The 14,792-nt window shown below is 40.8% G+C and overlaps 1 protein-coding gene across 1 annotated transcript in view; it reads right to left on the bottom strand.

The window, feature by feature from the left end:
- Positions 1–2,503: 2,503 nt before the first annotated feature.
- LOC135111736 (ataxin-7-like protein 1) overlaps positions 2,504–14,792 on the bottom strand; it is a 32,650-nt gene continuing 20,361 nt past the window's right edge. The window contains exons 6-8 of the mRNA XM_064025406.1: positions 13,630–14,470; positions 11,524–11,702; positions 2,504–11,338 (exon numbers count right to left, since the gene is read on the bottom strand). Of these exons, the coding sequence (XP_063881476.1) occupies positions 11,183–11,338; positions 11,524–11,702; positions 13,630–14,470 (1,176 nt within the window). The 3' untranslated portion in view covers positions 2,504–11,182. The remainder of the gene's footprint in view (positions 11,339–11,523; positions 11,703–13,629; positions 14,471–14,792) is intronic.

Below are 14,792 nucleotides of genomic sequence, written 5' to 3'. Positions count from 1 at the left end.
TCGTAGTATGGGAAAGAACGGAAAAAAAAAAAGTGAGGCAGAAAGAATGGAGTATGAAGAAAAAGGAACGAAGCAAAATACTTGAGGAAGAAAGTAGAGTGAATGACGAGAGGGGAAAATCATTAGGGAAGTTAGGAAATAAAGGTGAGAAAAAGGATTGGGGTTGTTAAGAGAAGAGGGGGAAAATAATGATATAGAAAACAAAGGCAGAGAGAATGAAAATAAGAAAAAGTAAGACTAATAGAGAAAGAAATTACACTCGGCGCAGTTTGAATAGAGAGAATGTGAGAAAGAATGGGTAAAACAGTGAAGCGATGAGTGTCAAGTATGGAAGAAGTTAAGGGAAAAGAGGACAAATGATTGGTGAAAGAGGTAATAAGTGAACGGCGAGAAGGAAATCATTAGGGAAGTCAAGACTAAAGGTGAAGAAAAAGGTTGGGATTCCTAAGAGGTCTTGGGATGAAAAGGAAAACAGTAATGTAGAAAACTAAGGGAAAAAAGGAATGAAAATATAGGAAATGTAGAACTAATAGTGAATGAAATGACAAACCAGACGCGGAAGTGGAAGCCAGCATATATCACTGACTCCTTGCTATTATTTAAGGAACAACACTATTATTTCATGGTAATTCATTATGATATTAAGCATTCCTGCAGTAGTCACCTATTTATTCTCTCTCTCTCTCTCTCTCTCTCTCTCTCTCTCTCTCTCTCTCTCTCTCTCTCTCTCTCTCATTATTCAACAAATTTTTCTCCGATTTTCATGTTATTTTCGGAAATATATATATTTATTTATTTATTTATTTATTTATTTATTTATTTATTTAGAATTTCGCTTTCTTTTCGAATTTCAACTTTTTTGTTCTTTTTTCATTCTATCCTATTAAATTTTCTTATTCATTTATTCATTTGCTTATTTATTTTTGCCCCATTTCAACACTTCACTCCATTTCTAGAAGATAACACTACCATTACAGATTTCACCATATATAATTTATTTTCTCTTGGTAACTAGCCAGCTAATCCAGCGTTCCAGTTAACAAGTAAATATATCCCGGCCAATACTACTCTCTCTCTCTCTCTCTCTCTCTCTCTCTCTCTCTCACACACACACACACACACACACACAAAGCGGAATAAACGTTCCACTTCATCAAAGGGTTTTCTTTTTCTTTTTTTTTTTCCTTTTTTTCTGACATCTCTTGCTTAAAGTAAGCGTGCAAATTCTCACACACACACACACACACACACACACACACACACACACACACTCTCTCTCTCTCTCTCTCTCTCTCTCTCTCTCTCTCTCTCTCTCCAAATTACAACTTTCCATAATATAAAATACAAACGAAAGAAATTCCCTCGCCTTTTCTTATCTCAATATAGATAAATTAACTAATAAAGTAAATAAATAAATCAGTTAATCAATTACGTACATTATAAGGCAAATTTCAACAACAGCATCGTGTATGTCAGAAAACTGAGGAAAAAAATTATGGTTGAGGGATAAAATCGACTGAGAAGGAGGCTTAATATCACTGGGATTAGAACCTCATATGATACGCGAGGGTTCAACAACTTACCGAGTGGCCACCTAAGATCACAAAGGTCCTAATAGATTTTGGTTTGTATTGACGGTCTTGCCACAATACCTTCACTGTCTCCTCACTTTACTGTCCCGTCATATTCACTTCCCATCACTGCATTTTCACTGTCCCATTACTGCATCTTCTCTGTCCCGTCACTTCACCTTCACTGACCCATCACTGCGTTTTCAGTCCCGTCACTACACCTTCATTGTCTCATCACTGCATCTTCACTGTCCCGTCACTACACTTTCACTGTCCCATCATTGCATCTTCACTGTCTCGTCACTTCTCCACTGTCCCATCACTGCATTTTCATTATCCCGTCATTATATTTTCCCGTTATTACACTTTTACTGTCCCATCACTACACCATCTCACTACATCACATATTACTTTATTGCTCAATTTCACCTACGGTTCACGGTAAAAAGCAGCAGCCTGTCCCATTAGACTGAATTAAGGTTCGTATTTTAAAACGTTATAAGCTGTCCTATGAACTTTCAAAGGCCACTGATATTCGTATGAATCGGATTTTTTTTTTTTTTTTTTACTGATGTATAATCCCTGTAAAACTCAGTGCTATCATGAAAACCTCAATGAACCGCACTACAATCTATTAAGAATCATGAAAACCTTAATAAACTTCACCACGACCTGCTAAACTACCACTAGAATCATGAAAACGTTAATGAACTTCACCACGACCTGTTAAACTACCACTAGAATTATGAAAACCCTGATGAACTCCACCACAACCCGTTAAACTATCACTAGAATTTAGACAACACTCTTGAAAACTCAAATAACTTCCACTGGAGCCTTCTGGTATCAGTTGTTGTTTGACAGGTAAAGTTTAAGAAGTACATACTCCAAACCAATTGTCAACATAATACTAAACCAATAAAACTTCCACAGAAATGAGAATCAGTTTATTTTATAAATTATTTAATTCATTTACAATAATTTACAACCATACACACTGTTAATGAGATTGGTTTCTGAGCATTTAATACAATTATTTCTATATTTTTTTCTTGCTTTTTTTTTTTTATATTCTTACACATCGCATTTTTTGTTCCTTTTCGTAGTAAAGGTACTGACAGTTTGGGGGGAGAGGGGGAGGAGGAAGGTCATTTTGGTTAGGTGTCAGGCGGGTTGCTGATAAAAACATGTTCGTCCCACAAAATAGGTAATGAGTGAGGGAATACCTGAAGTCTCTCCAAGTCACCTGAAGACCCATAAGATAGAGGAGGAGGAAAGAAGGTAAAGCAAACCTCAAAGTCCCCGGCCACACATTCCACTCCCGCCTCGCTTTGCCTTCCACTCAAACGAGACGGAAAGAGAAAATATATAACTGCATTAAAAATAAGAGACACAAGACAGACATACATAAGGACGCTGCCGAAGACTGGGAGGTTTACAGGCAGTACTGACAAAACTAATACCAATAACAGAGAAAGGAAAGAAGAAAAGGTACTGCATCATTTCTCTCATTCACTATCTCTTTCACACACAAACGCACTCACTTCTCCTGCTCTTAAGTGATTGTAGTAAGAGTAGATTATAATATGTATGTCAAAAGTACTCAACAACACGAAATTGTACATTATTACAAGCAATATATAGTCACAGATTGCTACTCAGTTATGGCAGACTGTACGTTGAGAAGCACGAGGAGGAGGAGGAGGAGGAGGAGGAGGAGGAGGAGGAGGAGGAGGAGGAGGAGGAGGAGGAGGAGGAGGAGGAGGAGGAGGAGGAGGAGGAGGAGGAGGAGGAGGAGGAGGAGGAGGAGGAGGAGGAGGAGGAGGAGGAGGAGGAATACACTTTTTCTCTCCCCTCTTCTACTTAAGAGAAAAGCCATTTTTTTGCTTACTGTATGTAAGCTTAGAGGAGAAGGAAAAATTATAATTATATGGAGTTCAATGAGGATGAGAAGGAAAAAAGCTAAGGAGGAATACAAGTAGTAGTAGCAGTAGCAGCAGCAGTAGTAGTAGTGGTGGTAGTAGTAGCAGTACTAGTAGTAGTAGAAGTACATAGTAGTAGTAGTAGCAGTAGTAGAAGTACATAGTAGTAGTAGTAGTAGCAGCAGTAGTGGTGGTGGTGGTAGCAAAAGTAAGAGTGGTAGAAGCAGCATCACAAATACGTACAGAGAGTGGCCTGCCAATCAGACATGAACCAAGATACAGGCAAAGGACAGAAGGATGAACTCTCTCTTCTTCCAAAAATTGCAAAGGCAGTGGTTCTGAGGAACTGGAGAAGTGACATAAGGGAAGGAGAACCAGTCCAGAATCAATGTTATACTGCAATCCTCTCCATCCACTTGGCCAGTTACTTCTCCCTTACTCAGAACCCCTGCACTGCATTTGTTGAACACAGATGGTGATGAGGAATATTCTATGGCTGTAATGTACAATTAGTCATTATCATATTTTTTTAAGCATTTTTTAATCTCCTTACAACAAATTTTAACATTTTCAAAAAGTCGTGGTTGTCGGAAAATGACAAGATGTGTATCCATAAATAGACTATTAAGTATTTCTCCTTTGGAATACAAAACGATACAATTGCCATGCTGGTGATGTTTTGAGGGCAAGGAGGAGGAGGCAGGCAAGTCCACTGCTTACAGGTTAACAACAATAATTTCCCCAGTATGTCAACATCAAACATGTCACAGTGCGTTCAGACCATAGGGACAACACAGAGACACACCTGCTGATTGCTTCCTTCCTACATGCTGGGAAAATTTTGTACCTGGTGTGAGGACAAAATGTGCCCAGAAGGGACATCCACCTAGGGAATGGGGAGTAGAAGGGGGGAGGGGAAGGCAGAGGTAGTGGGGGATAGTGTGTACTGAGGCATCTTATCCCCTACTACCCCCTGACCCCACTCAGCAGGGAGGGAGAGAGAGGGGTCAGGGATCAGGTCCCCTTTGGAACACATGTGTGCAATCTGCTACTAACAACAAAACAGGCTTGTCTGGTGCACTGGGAGAAAAAACTGGACAATTTGAACTTGCTTTCAAAAGTGTCGTCGTATACACTTTGATTATTCACAAAGGCAATGAGTACTGATAACAAACAATAATTGTCAGATAAGGAATTAAGAAATAGATTTAGGCAGCTGACAACTGAAAAGGTCAAAAATGTGTGTGTGTGTCGCATACCTTGATATAGATATATGGATATAATAATAGGAGCCAGCTCAAACCCTTCTCAAGTAATCTGCTTAAACAAAAAATAACCTTGCTCCACACCATGAACCTCTCTGCTTAAAAAAGCTTAAAAAGCTAAAAAAAGTATATATTACAGATTCATGAAGTAGTGAACGACCAAGGCATAAATAAATTCAATGGGGGGGCATCACTGTACAAGGGGAGGCATGCTGGCTTCATTCAGACAGTGGTGGGGGAGTCAGCAGTGCAACACTAAATTATAAATAAATACCTGAGGAAACTGATACCAATACGGCAGAGCTGCAACCCGAAACATTCAAGCTAAATTTAACACAACCTATTAACTTGGGGCCTTTTCATTTTGAGACCTTAAAAGAGAACAAAACACGACAGAAACACTCCCATCCTAACTCCTCTTGAGCTTTCAATAAATAAGTGAAGAAATTTTTTACAAAGATAACTACTGTACTTAGCAATTTAAAGCACAAAATATCATTGAAGATTCGTGCTATCAATAATTACTAAAAACAAAGATAAATGCATAGACAGGTTTAAAACCCACACGCTCACACACTCACTCACTCATTTACTCACATACACACACTCATGAACACTCACACACACATAATTAGAAAATACTGTTTGCTGGACTTTCCTTTGATCATTATTTTAAATTATAAGATCACCCTATGCTGGACTTCAAACTCGTATGTAAATTAATATAATAAATCAGTAACAAAAAGAAGTGAATGTAAACATGAACATCACCCTTGGCTGGCTCCTTCACAACAATGTACATAGTGGTAGTGTGATGGGAGATGGTGGTAGTGGTTGTGGTGGTATTGGTAGTAGCTGGCTGATGCTGGAGGTTCACAGAGCCGGCAACAAAACAATGCTATTCACCACCTAAGACACAGAACAATGCTATTCACCACCTCAGACAAAGGGATGACTTGTTCTGGTTCTCATCACATACATTTGTCTTCATGTTGCAATCTGGAGGAACACTGCCTGAAATAACCACTAACACAAAATTCTTAAACCAGAAAGAAGAAATAGAATCTGATTAGGGATGAACATCTCATACATTGCCTCATGACTTACACCTTTCATCAAAATAGTTTCATAATATTAAAATCTGGGTTTAAAAAGTAATTCCATCAACTCTGCAAAACAAAGTATGCACACATATGAAACAAATAACAGTGATGACTGCTTTTACAAATCTGATTTACAATACACCTTGAAAGAAACTTGCATATTCTTACACATCTTAACTTTGGGGATAAATTACTACTGAAAGAGTAAATAACACATTTGCTGCAGATGACACAAAGGCAAGAGAGCCCAGGACACACAGGCAGGAGAGGGACAAGTAGCAGAGTGAATAGATTTAGCCTTGTTGAGACATAACATGGTAAAAGTCCAAGGAATAAAACACTCTTCTTTTTTTTTTTAAACACCACACTGATAATAATGAGATGGATGCATACCATGATAAAAAACAGACAGAGGTGGCAAGAGATGGAACAAGTGGTAGATAATACTGGAAGTGTAACACGACTGGCAACTTTGAGCACCAAGAAAATGATGTACTGGGGACGTGACCCGTGAGCATGACAGTAATACAGATGATGTCCAAGCAGTGATGCCGACGGGAGGAGGAGTTGTGGGGAGGGTGGGGTGGGGGGAGGAAGGTTCAAAGTTAGCCAGTGTTACGTTTTGTACCTTGTCTATGATTCTACTCACTGTGGATGAAAGGGTTGGTAAAGTACTGAGGTGGATTAGTTAGTCTGACATGAAAACTTTTAAAAATGAGACTGGCTGCTGTTTTGTTATGTACATGCTTGTATATGTATGTGTACTGAATACTGTATGTGTGTGTGTGTGTGTGTGTGTGCGTGTGAGTGTGAGTGTGCGTGCATGTGCATGTGTGTGTGTGTGTGTGTGTGTGTGTGTGTGTGTGTGAGAATGCATGTGAATCTCTCCAGACTTGCCAAAGTACAAAAATGTGTAAAAACTTGCTGAAGGAACTGTACGCCGGCCACCAGTGTGCAGGAAACAACACGTGTAGGCAGATGTTAACATTTAGCAGACCAGAATAATACAGAAATACATAAGACAAACATCACTCACTAGCTAAAAATCTGATCACCAGTATCAAACATGGCTAACATACATCAACTTCGCTCATCGCAAGAAAACTCGTGAAAAGTCAGTAATAAAAACCAAGACTTGGCAATTCAACTTGTAAAGTAATCATGGCTTGAAATGTAAAAAATATATAAACTACACTTCAAGACTCTCAACTTGTTACTGTGAATCTATTCCCAACAAGCACATTATGAGGTGAGGAATATGGTGTTCACCTTGCTACTCTGCGTGACTCTGTATCAGCTGGTCTGTGTGTGGCTGGCTCGCTCACTGGGTGGTGGTGGGATGCCTGGATGACTACACTTGTGGGGCTGTCACACAAACAAGACAATCCCATGCTTACCATAACACCTCAGTGCTGTCTGTATGTATCCTACCAATATTGCATGCCTGTTCCTAACACATTTTGAACTCTAAGCATAGTAATAAGTCAGAATTAAAATGTTTTTGTGAATTTTTAAAAGTTGGAATATGTTCAGTAAGAAAGTACAAGAAATCTAAGCATAGTAATAAGTCAGAATTAAAATGTTTTTGTGAATTTTTAAAAGTTGGAATATGTTCAGTAATAAAGTACAAGAAATAAACATAACTAAAGAGGTGATTGTCATATAATGAGGACCATGGATTAATGAGATTCAAATCAATCAAAATTATCAGTCCAGAAAGGTCAATTATTGCCCAGCAGACAACGGCAATTTTCAAAATCTTAACACAATCACATGCAATCTGCAACTGGTTGTGTCATATTAGGTAATCAAGATAAAATGCCTTGGCTTACACATCCTATACTAGATAATATGTCAGGTAGCGCTCTCTCATTACCACAACAAAAATATATAATAACTAGAGAGTTTGGACACTTTTTTTCCAAAGAGACAGTGCCTCTTCTGTTAAGTGCAGTAGACACCACCTTGGTCCTCTACACTGAGATTCTAAACATAAAAGCACAACAACACATCTGTCTCACTGCCTTGAACACAACCAAAACTTCCTCTGTCTCTAGTAAATGGGATCCAGCTTATCCTAGTTATTACTTTCACCATACAGAACCTTTATGAAAGGTACTGGAAATACTATGACACAGAGAACACACAGTGCACAATATTTAAGTTATGTAAATTACTAAAAATTTCAAATTGCTTTGCAAAACAGAAGACTAACTACAACCACAATTATATTACTCTCAAATTAAAACATTGCCATTTAAATATTGTAGTAACATCCTGCAACACTTTAGGTACTTGCAAACCTGCTGGCACACCCTTGCTTGAAGGCCCAACATCAAAAAGACAAGACGTGCAGGTACTTGAACTTGACCACAAGTTGTATGAATCACAAGTCTATCTGGATCTGAACGAGGTTGCATAAAGAGTTAGTCTTTGATCTAAACACTGAGACAGCTTGGCTTGGAACACCTTTCCTTTGCTCACTGTAGCTGTGAGTTGTATGATGGCTTCATGAACAATTCAAGAGCACAAGATCAGTGTGCAGAGCATTAGGTTGAAGGGGTGGCGGTCCAGCAAACAACTGTCATATATTTTGGTCCCTGAGCCAACATTATGAAGTGAGTGGAGATAGAAGGAAAATCAATAGAGCTATGAAGGAAGAATTAAAACCGTTTAGCACTGACGATGATGCAAAAATCTGCTAAAAATTATCAGAACAAACATGGGAATCAAACTACACAAATGGGGAAAACACAGGTATGCAATCTCTAGAAATAAGCAGGCCAGTGTGGTGGCTTTCAAAAATGTAGACTGAACACTACTAGTACCCCCACCATGACAAATGTGTGAAAACTGCAATACTATTATTACACAAGTCAACATCTTACTAGTTCTCCCTCACTACAACAGGACAAGTGCATTTTTGCTATGTGTACTGAATGAGTGACTGACTTCCTTACTTGCAGCCTCCTGCTGACCTGCTCCTGTCTCATTGCTGCCACCTGAGCTACCCCACATTGCACCAGCTGAATGTCTTATTGTGTACCATTGTCGTGGAATGATTACAACTCTACTGATGGCAGCTGCTCATGCCCAACTACATGTGCAGTAATAGTAAAGGTGAACAGTGCACATTGTATAGTGCAGGGGAGGTCAGCACAGTGAGAAACCCACATCACAGGCACTGTAAAATGAGTGAGTTTGAAAGCTTCCTATAGCTGCTGAGAGCTGATCAGTGTGTGTGTGTGTGTGTGTGTGTGTGTGTGTGTGTGTGTGTGTGTGTGTGTGTGTGTGTGTGTGTGTGTGTGTGTGTGTGTGTGTGTGTGTGTGTGTGTGTGTGTGTGTGTGTGTGTGTGTGTGTGTGTGTGTGTGTGTGTGGATATGGACACATGGAGAGGGAGGGAGAAAAAAAAAAAAAAACTTGAATTGGTAAGAATAAGGAATGACATTTCAAGTTCTATGTAAATGTAATAAATGGTGGCAGTGACATTCAATGTTGTGTTAAATGTACCAAAATTTTGCCTAAACTTCTTCATAGAGGAAATTTTGACCAAAAATTTCCCATGAATTACAAGTAAAGAGCATTTCCCTGAGATTTACTCCCTGTTATTTCTGGTTCCCTGTGTACATCCCTCAGCAGCCTCAGGAAGCTGACACACACACACACACATACACACACACACACACACACACACACACACACACACACACACACACACACACACACACACACACACACACACACACACACACACATCAACATTGCCAAGGGTGAGGGTTTCTCTCCTCTTGGTCTCCCTGCACCAGTGTCAACAGTTCAGGATTTACGTACATTGTAGAGTGTCCTTTTAAATTAATTTCTATTAAAAGAATCTATGTAGCAAGCTAAAAGTAGTTAATATTTATGACTAATAAAATATTACAAATTCCATATAAATAAACGAGGACATGGTCTTGCTTCTGTTCACTACGAAGCATCTTCAGATGAAAGCTTTGATAATGTGAGTGTAATATGCATGAAATCAAGGGACATTGCACAATGGTTTTGACAGAGGAGAAAGGATGTGTAGTACATAACAAAAGTCAGTGAAGATCAGTCATGACTATGAGACCCACAGTGGTCGTAAGTACGGAGGGTAAATTTTACTACATGTGATGAACCTGTGTTGAAAAGATTGACACACAAGTGGCTGGGAACCACTTGTCTGGGGAATGTTTGTGTGCAGACCACCATCAACAATTTTAACAAGTATTCTGTAGGAAAGATTGGATGGCAAGGATGGCAGTGTGTATGAAAAGAAGGGATAAAAAATAATGATAATTATGGGGGAGGGCAAAAAAAGCATTGATACAAGTAGAAAACAAGTAACAAACAAGACTAGAACATTATATTACATGATGTGGCATAAGAACCACCCAGTACTTGAAAAACATAAGAACTTTCCAAGTGTGAACTGTGTGAGGGTGTCGTCGGCCCCGAGCACCAACACGTGAGCTGCTTGGGAGGCAGGGCGCCCCAGCCCCACCCAGTCTGGCCACAGGAGCTCACCAGAGTACAAAACATCACAGATAAATACAAAAAAGAAAAAAAAGATAAAAAAGAGGAAAAGTCTCTTCAGCATGCACTTGTATCACACAAGAGACAAAATTTAAGCGTATAGGAGGGCCTGCTAATGTAACTGCACTATTGCCTCTATTCATCTCCATTTTTGTCATGGTTCACTAGAGCACACTAGTGAGGAGCTAAATATCACACAAGAACAGATATTGTCTTACAATATCACTGCACACGGGAGCAACACTGCCTACGTCATTACAAATTATGTAGTGAGTTTGAATATACAACCAGAAGACGTGGCCCCTCAATCGTCAAGAACTACACATAACAGAGACGGGCTCTTTGTGCCACTGTTGTACAATGGTCCGTCCTGGGTTAGGAGTGGGGTATCACTGGGTACCAGAACCTGAGCATTGGATGTGGCCACTGGGGGCATCATGTTACCAAGGTCCGTCACTCCAGTCATGGCCACGCTGGCCCCACTGCTGGCCAGGGCTGTGCTGGATTTGGCCAAAGGTTCTACCTGGGACACTCGCACAGTCCCGCCTGACGTGGGGGGCCAGACACCAGCTGGACGAACTTTGACATAGTTGTTGTTGTTATTGTTGTGGCACACGGGCCTATTGCTCCAGAAGGGCACGGCAACGGTCGCCACCTGGGGCAGGGCAGAGGGCTGTGTCGGAGCCCCCTGGAACCCTTCTGTTGCCCCAGGTGAGAGACTTATGGGCAGGGCTGAAGAGGGCTGACCCCCTGTCCCAGGAGGTCAGGAAGGCTCCTTCTCATGCTGTAGCACAAAGGTCGACCTCGCCCCCGTCACTCCGGCCTGGCTGGGTCCGAGCAGCTTCAGGGACAGGGCTCCACCAGCCCCACCTACTGACCCTCCACTCCCTTTACCCTGCACTTGTAGCTTACTGATAACCTGGAAAGCACATAGAAAATTTTACATCAATTTCAAAAGAAATCATCTTCATAGCATGGAACATGATAGATCAAGAAACATGAAAACTAAGATCAGGTATTGATTGAACTAGGCAATATCAATTTCCAAATGGCTAACTAGACTCCAGGCTGGGCAGTGGTGAGGCCTCATCACACAATACACACCTGTTGTACTTGATGGATGGTGAGGCCGGGGCTTCCTCCCCCGCCCATGGTTGAGGTGAGGTAGGTGAGGCCGCCTGTACTGCTGCTGCTCACACTGCCCACAGTACCACCACCACCGCCACCCCCACCAGTGCCAGCAATGCCCGAGCCCACCAGATTCGTGACACTGCTGCTCCCTACTGCAGAGCAAAATCAATTAATCATAAGGCACAGAAGACTCAGTATTTTTTTCAGGCAATATTTTTCAAGTTATATATCAATTATACAGACATCAAACTAAGGTACAAGACATCAACCACCTACTTAATACTCCAATACAACTCATAATAGGCAGACTGAATCAACTAAACCCAATGAGGTAATCATGAATACACAGAAAACCTACCCGAAAATTAATTAGAGATACAAATGCTAATATCTGTTCCTCTGGACCTTCATGAAGCTACTTTAAATTAAAATTGTGGCTTAGTTTTTGCATAAACCTTTTCCTTTCAGTTTACACCAGTTTTCCATTACACTGGAACATTCCATTTGTGAGGAATTCTTTTAAATTTATCAATACTCCAACAAAATTCATTGTTTCAAAATTTTAAAAAGCATTTCAAAAGTATTGTCTGCCAAATGTGAATCCAATGATCTCATGCTCCATCCAAATCACCTAAAGTAACACATACAGAGCTTACAGCCACATCATCCATACTTTACTCACTTAAAGTGAAGTGAAGAGACATACTGGATGCTTCATAAGTGCTTTTTTTTTTTTTTCATCTGAGTTTGCACCAGAAAAGGCCACCTTACAAATATTCCCCCCTACTTATTTATGGTTTGCCAAACTGCAAACACCATTTGAACAGGACTCTGGCCTGAGATCACAACTCCAGGATGGGCCAGCCATCTAGGCTGACATAATATTCAAATAAAACTGGCAACCAATATGCACAATGTTCAAGGACTACACTGCCTTAATTGTATTATATCACCAAAAATAAGAGACATCCTATAAATGTTGATATAATAAGAAAGAAAAAAGATATATGCAAAAGGATTATGCATAACAATTTATCACAATTGCCTCCTCCTGTCACTATTTATCAAAACAAGTTGTCTTGCTTTCCTGAGCTACAAAATCACAACCTTTATTAAATCAACCACCACTAGGTTTCCTATCATAGGCAATACAAAGAAGTCAATTATGAGTTGCTGAATTTTCATCAGCTGCATGACTGAGCTGCATCTAAACAAAGCCACAGGTGGTCTCTATCTAAATACTAAATTAACCTTACAGCAAATATTCCCTTGACGGAAAAGATAAACTTGAGAAAAGTACCACAAAAGATCTCATAGCTGCTGAAGAACAGAATTGCACTATATTTTTTTCCAAATTCATTTGACACTAATGTACTGTATGATTCCATCACAGGTAGTACAACCCTATTTCCCTGAGTACACGAGGTAGCACACACCCAAGACTTATGGAAGAAAGGACCAAAGTCTTGATAACACACCACATCAAGTACTGCCAATCAGTCCTGATAACAGATGCATATCATTTAGCCACACAGTTTTCTTTAGTGTTGAGGCAACTCAGTTTAGTTACATCTGACTTTCACTTAATATTATTGCCTCTATTTGCATACAAAAAGCTCATCCCACCCAGTTTCCCTTCACAACCCTTAGGAAGGCCTTCATGCAACAGAGACCCTCCATTCCAAGACTAGGTCTATGAGTAACCTGAACTATATTATGTGTACTTCCCACTTCTTGCCATGAATTCTGAGGAGTCATGAAAACACTGTCTATTTATTGCCAAAGCATTGCTCAGCAATGCAATTAGACACTTAATGTTAAATTGATTTACACAATTCAATTACCTATTTAAATAACAAAAAATAAATAATCTAAAATATCACCATAATAAATAAAAATAATAGATACTAAAAAAAACTGCCACCGAACTGTCTAAATTGAATGCCTGTACACAAGCATTAGCCTCACCACGTACACCCACCCACACTCACGCAAAGATACACATAAAGAAAAAAACTTATGCTGGGGCAAGATAAGAGAGAGGAGCAGTAATGCCTGAACCACATGCACCATTCTTACCCTTGCCCGTGTTAGTCACCAGTCTCGACGCATCACCAAATGCATTGCTGTGGAGTTCTAATCGGATGCTCCCAGAACTGTCACTTTTGATTGACTTGGCCAGGGCATCCGATATCACAATGCCGCTGGGGATGCCCGCCCCCAAGAATATGTTCTGTCCGTCACTGCTGCCGGGACGCGAGTCCGTGGCCGTGGCATCTGCCCTCCCAAAGGTGGCGGCAGAGGAGGGGTTTATCCTTATAGGCTGTGTGGTGGAGTTCCTCATGCCCGCAATGGCCACATTACTCAGCGTTATGGTCTGATTGTTGGAGAGGCCGTTCTGCAGACTCATCACCACTGGGATGTGGCTCTTGTTCCCACTGGCATCGAGCTGCAGAACGTTGCCCACAATATTTATAGCACCATCGTTTGTCTTCACCTTCTTGTTCTTATTTTTGGCACTGGGGGTCGGAGCAGCACTGTTTTTGAGCGCCTCACTTTGCGCCGGCGGCCGCTTGAGGTTGGCTGCCGCTGCTGCTGCTGCCGCCACTGCATTGCTGTTCACAATGCCCATGGTGTTCCCCACGTGTATGTGTCCATTGTACCCAGTGCTGACACTGATGCCCTCCTTGGTCCCCGACCCTGAGGGCACTGTCAGCAACTTCTTGGCCAGCAGGGGCTTGACACTCACAAAGCGTTCCTGTGCCCCGCCTGAGCCCAGGGTGCTGCCCAGGGCGGGGTCGGCCAGCACCGCACCTGGGTGGGGTTTCTTGAGGGCAATGCTGAATGCACTCCGCAACACATCAGCTTGGTGGTCCGTTGCCAGGTAACCACCGAGCCTTCTGCAGTTGTACGTACATGTCTGCAAGTTAGGAATAGTGTGAGGCAGGTCCTCCAATCAGGAAGCCTTGGGGTGAAGTTAAGACTACTAACAAATAGACTACCTATGCACAATAAGACTGCAATAAAATGACTGTATATCACATCTTGATAGTGATGCCAATATGCTGATGCTGTAGCTGAAACATCCAAGATTATCCATGTATCAGACTGCAGAGCTGGAATACAATGCTCAAAAACTATACAACTATGAACTGTTATTATTGTGTATCATTTAATCTGGCTTTTACAACAATCAAGAGTAAAGTATCTAAAATTTGAATATTTTCAACAATGACAGAAAG

This window comes from Scylla paramamosain, chromosome 22 (assembly GCF_035594125.1).
Source record: "Scylla paramamosain isolate STU-SP2022 chromosome 22, ASM3559412v1, whole genome shotgun sequence".
Lineage (NCBI taxonomy): Eukaryota > Metazoa > Arthropoda > Malacostraca > Decapoda > Portunidae > Scylla > Scylla paramamosain.
Note: the sequence above shows the minus strand (reverse complement) of the source record. Positions and strands in the feature narration are given on the sequence as shown.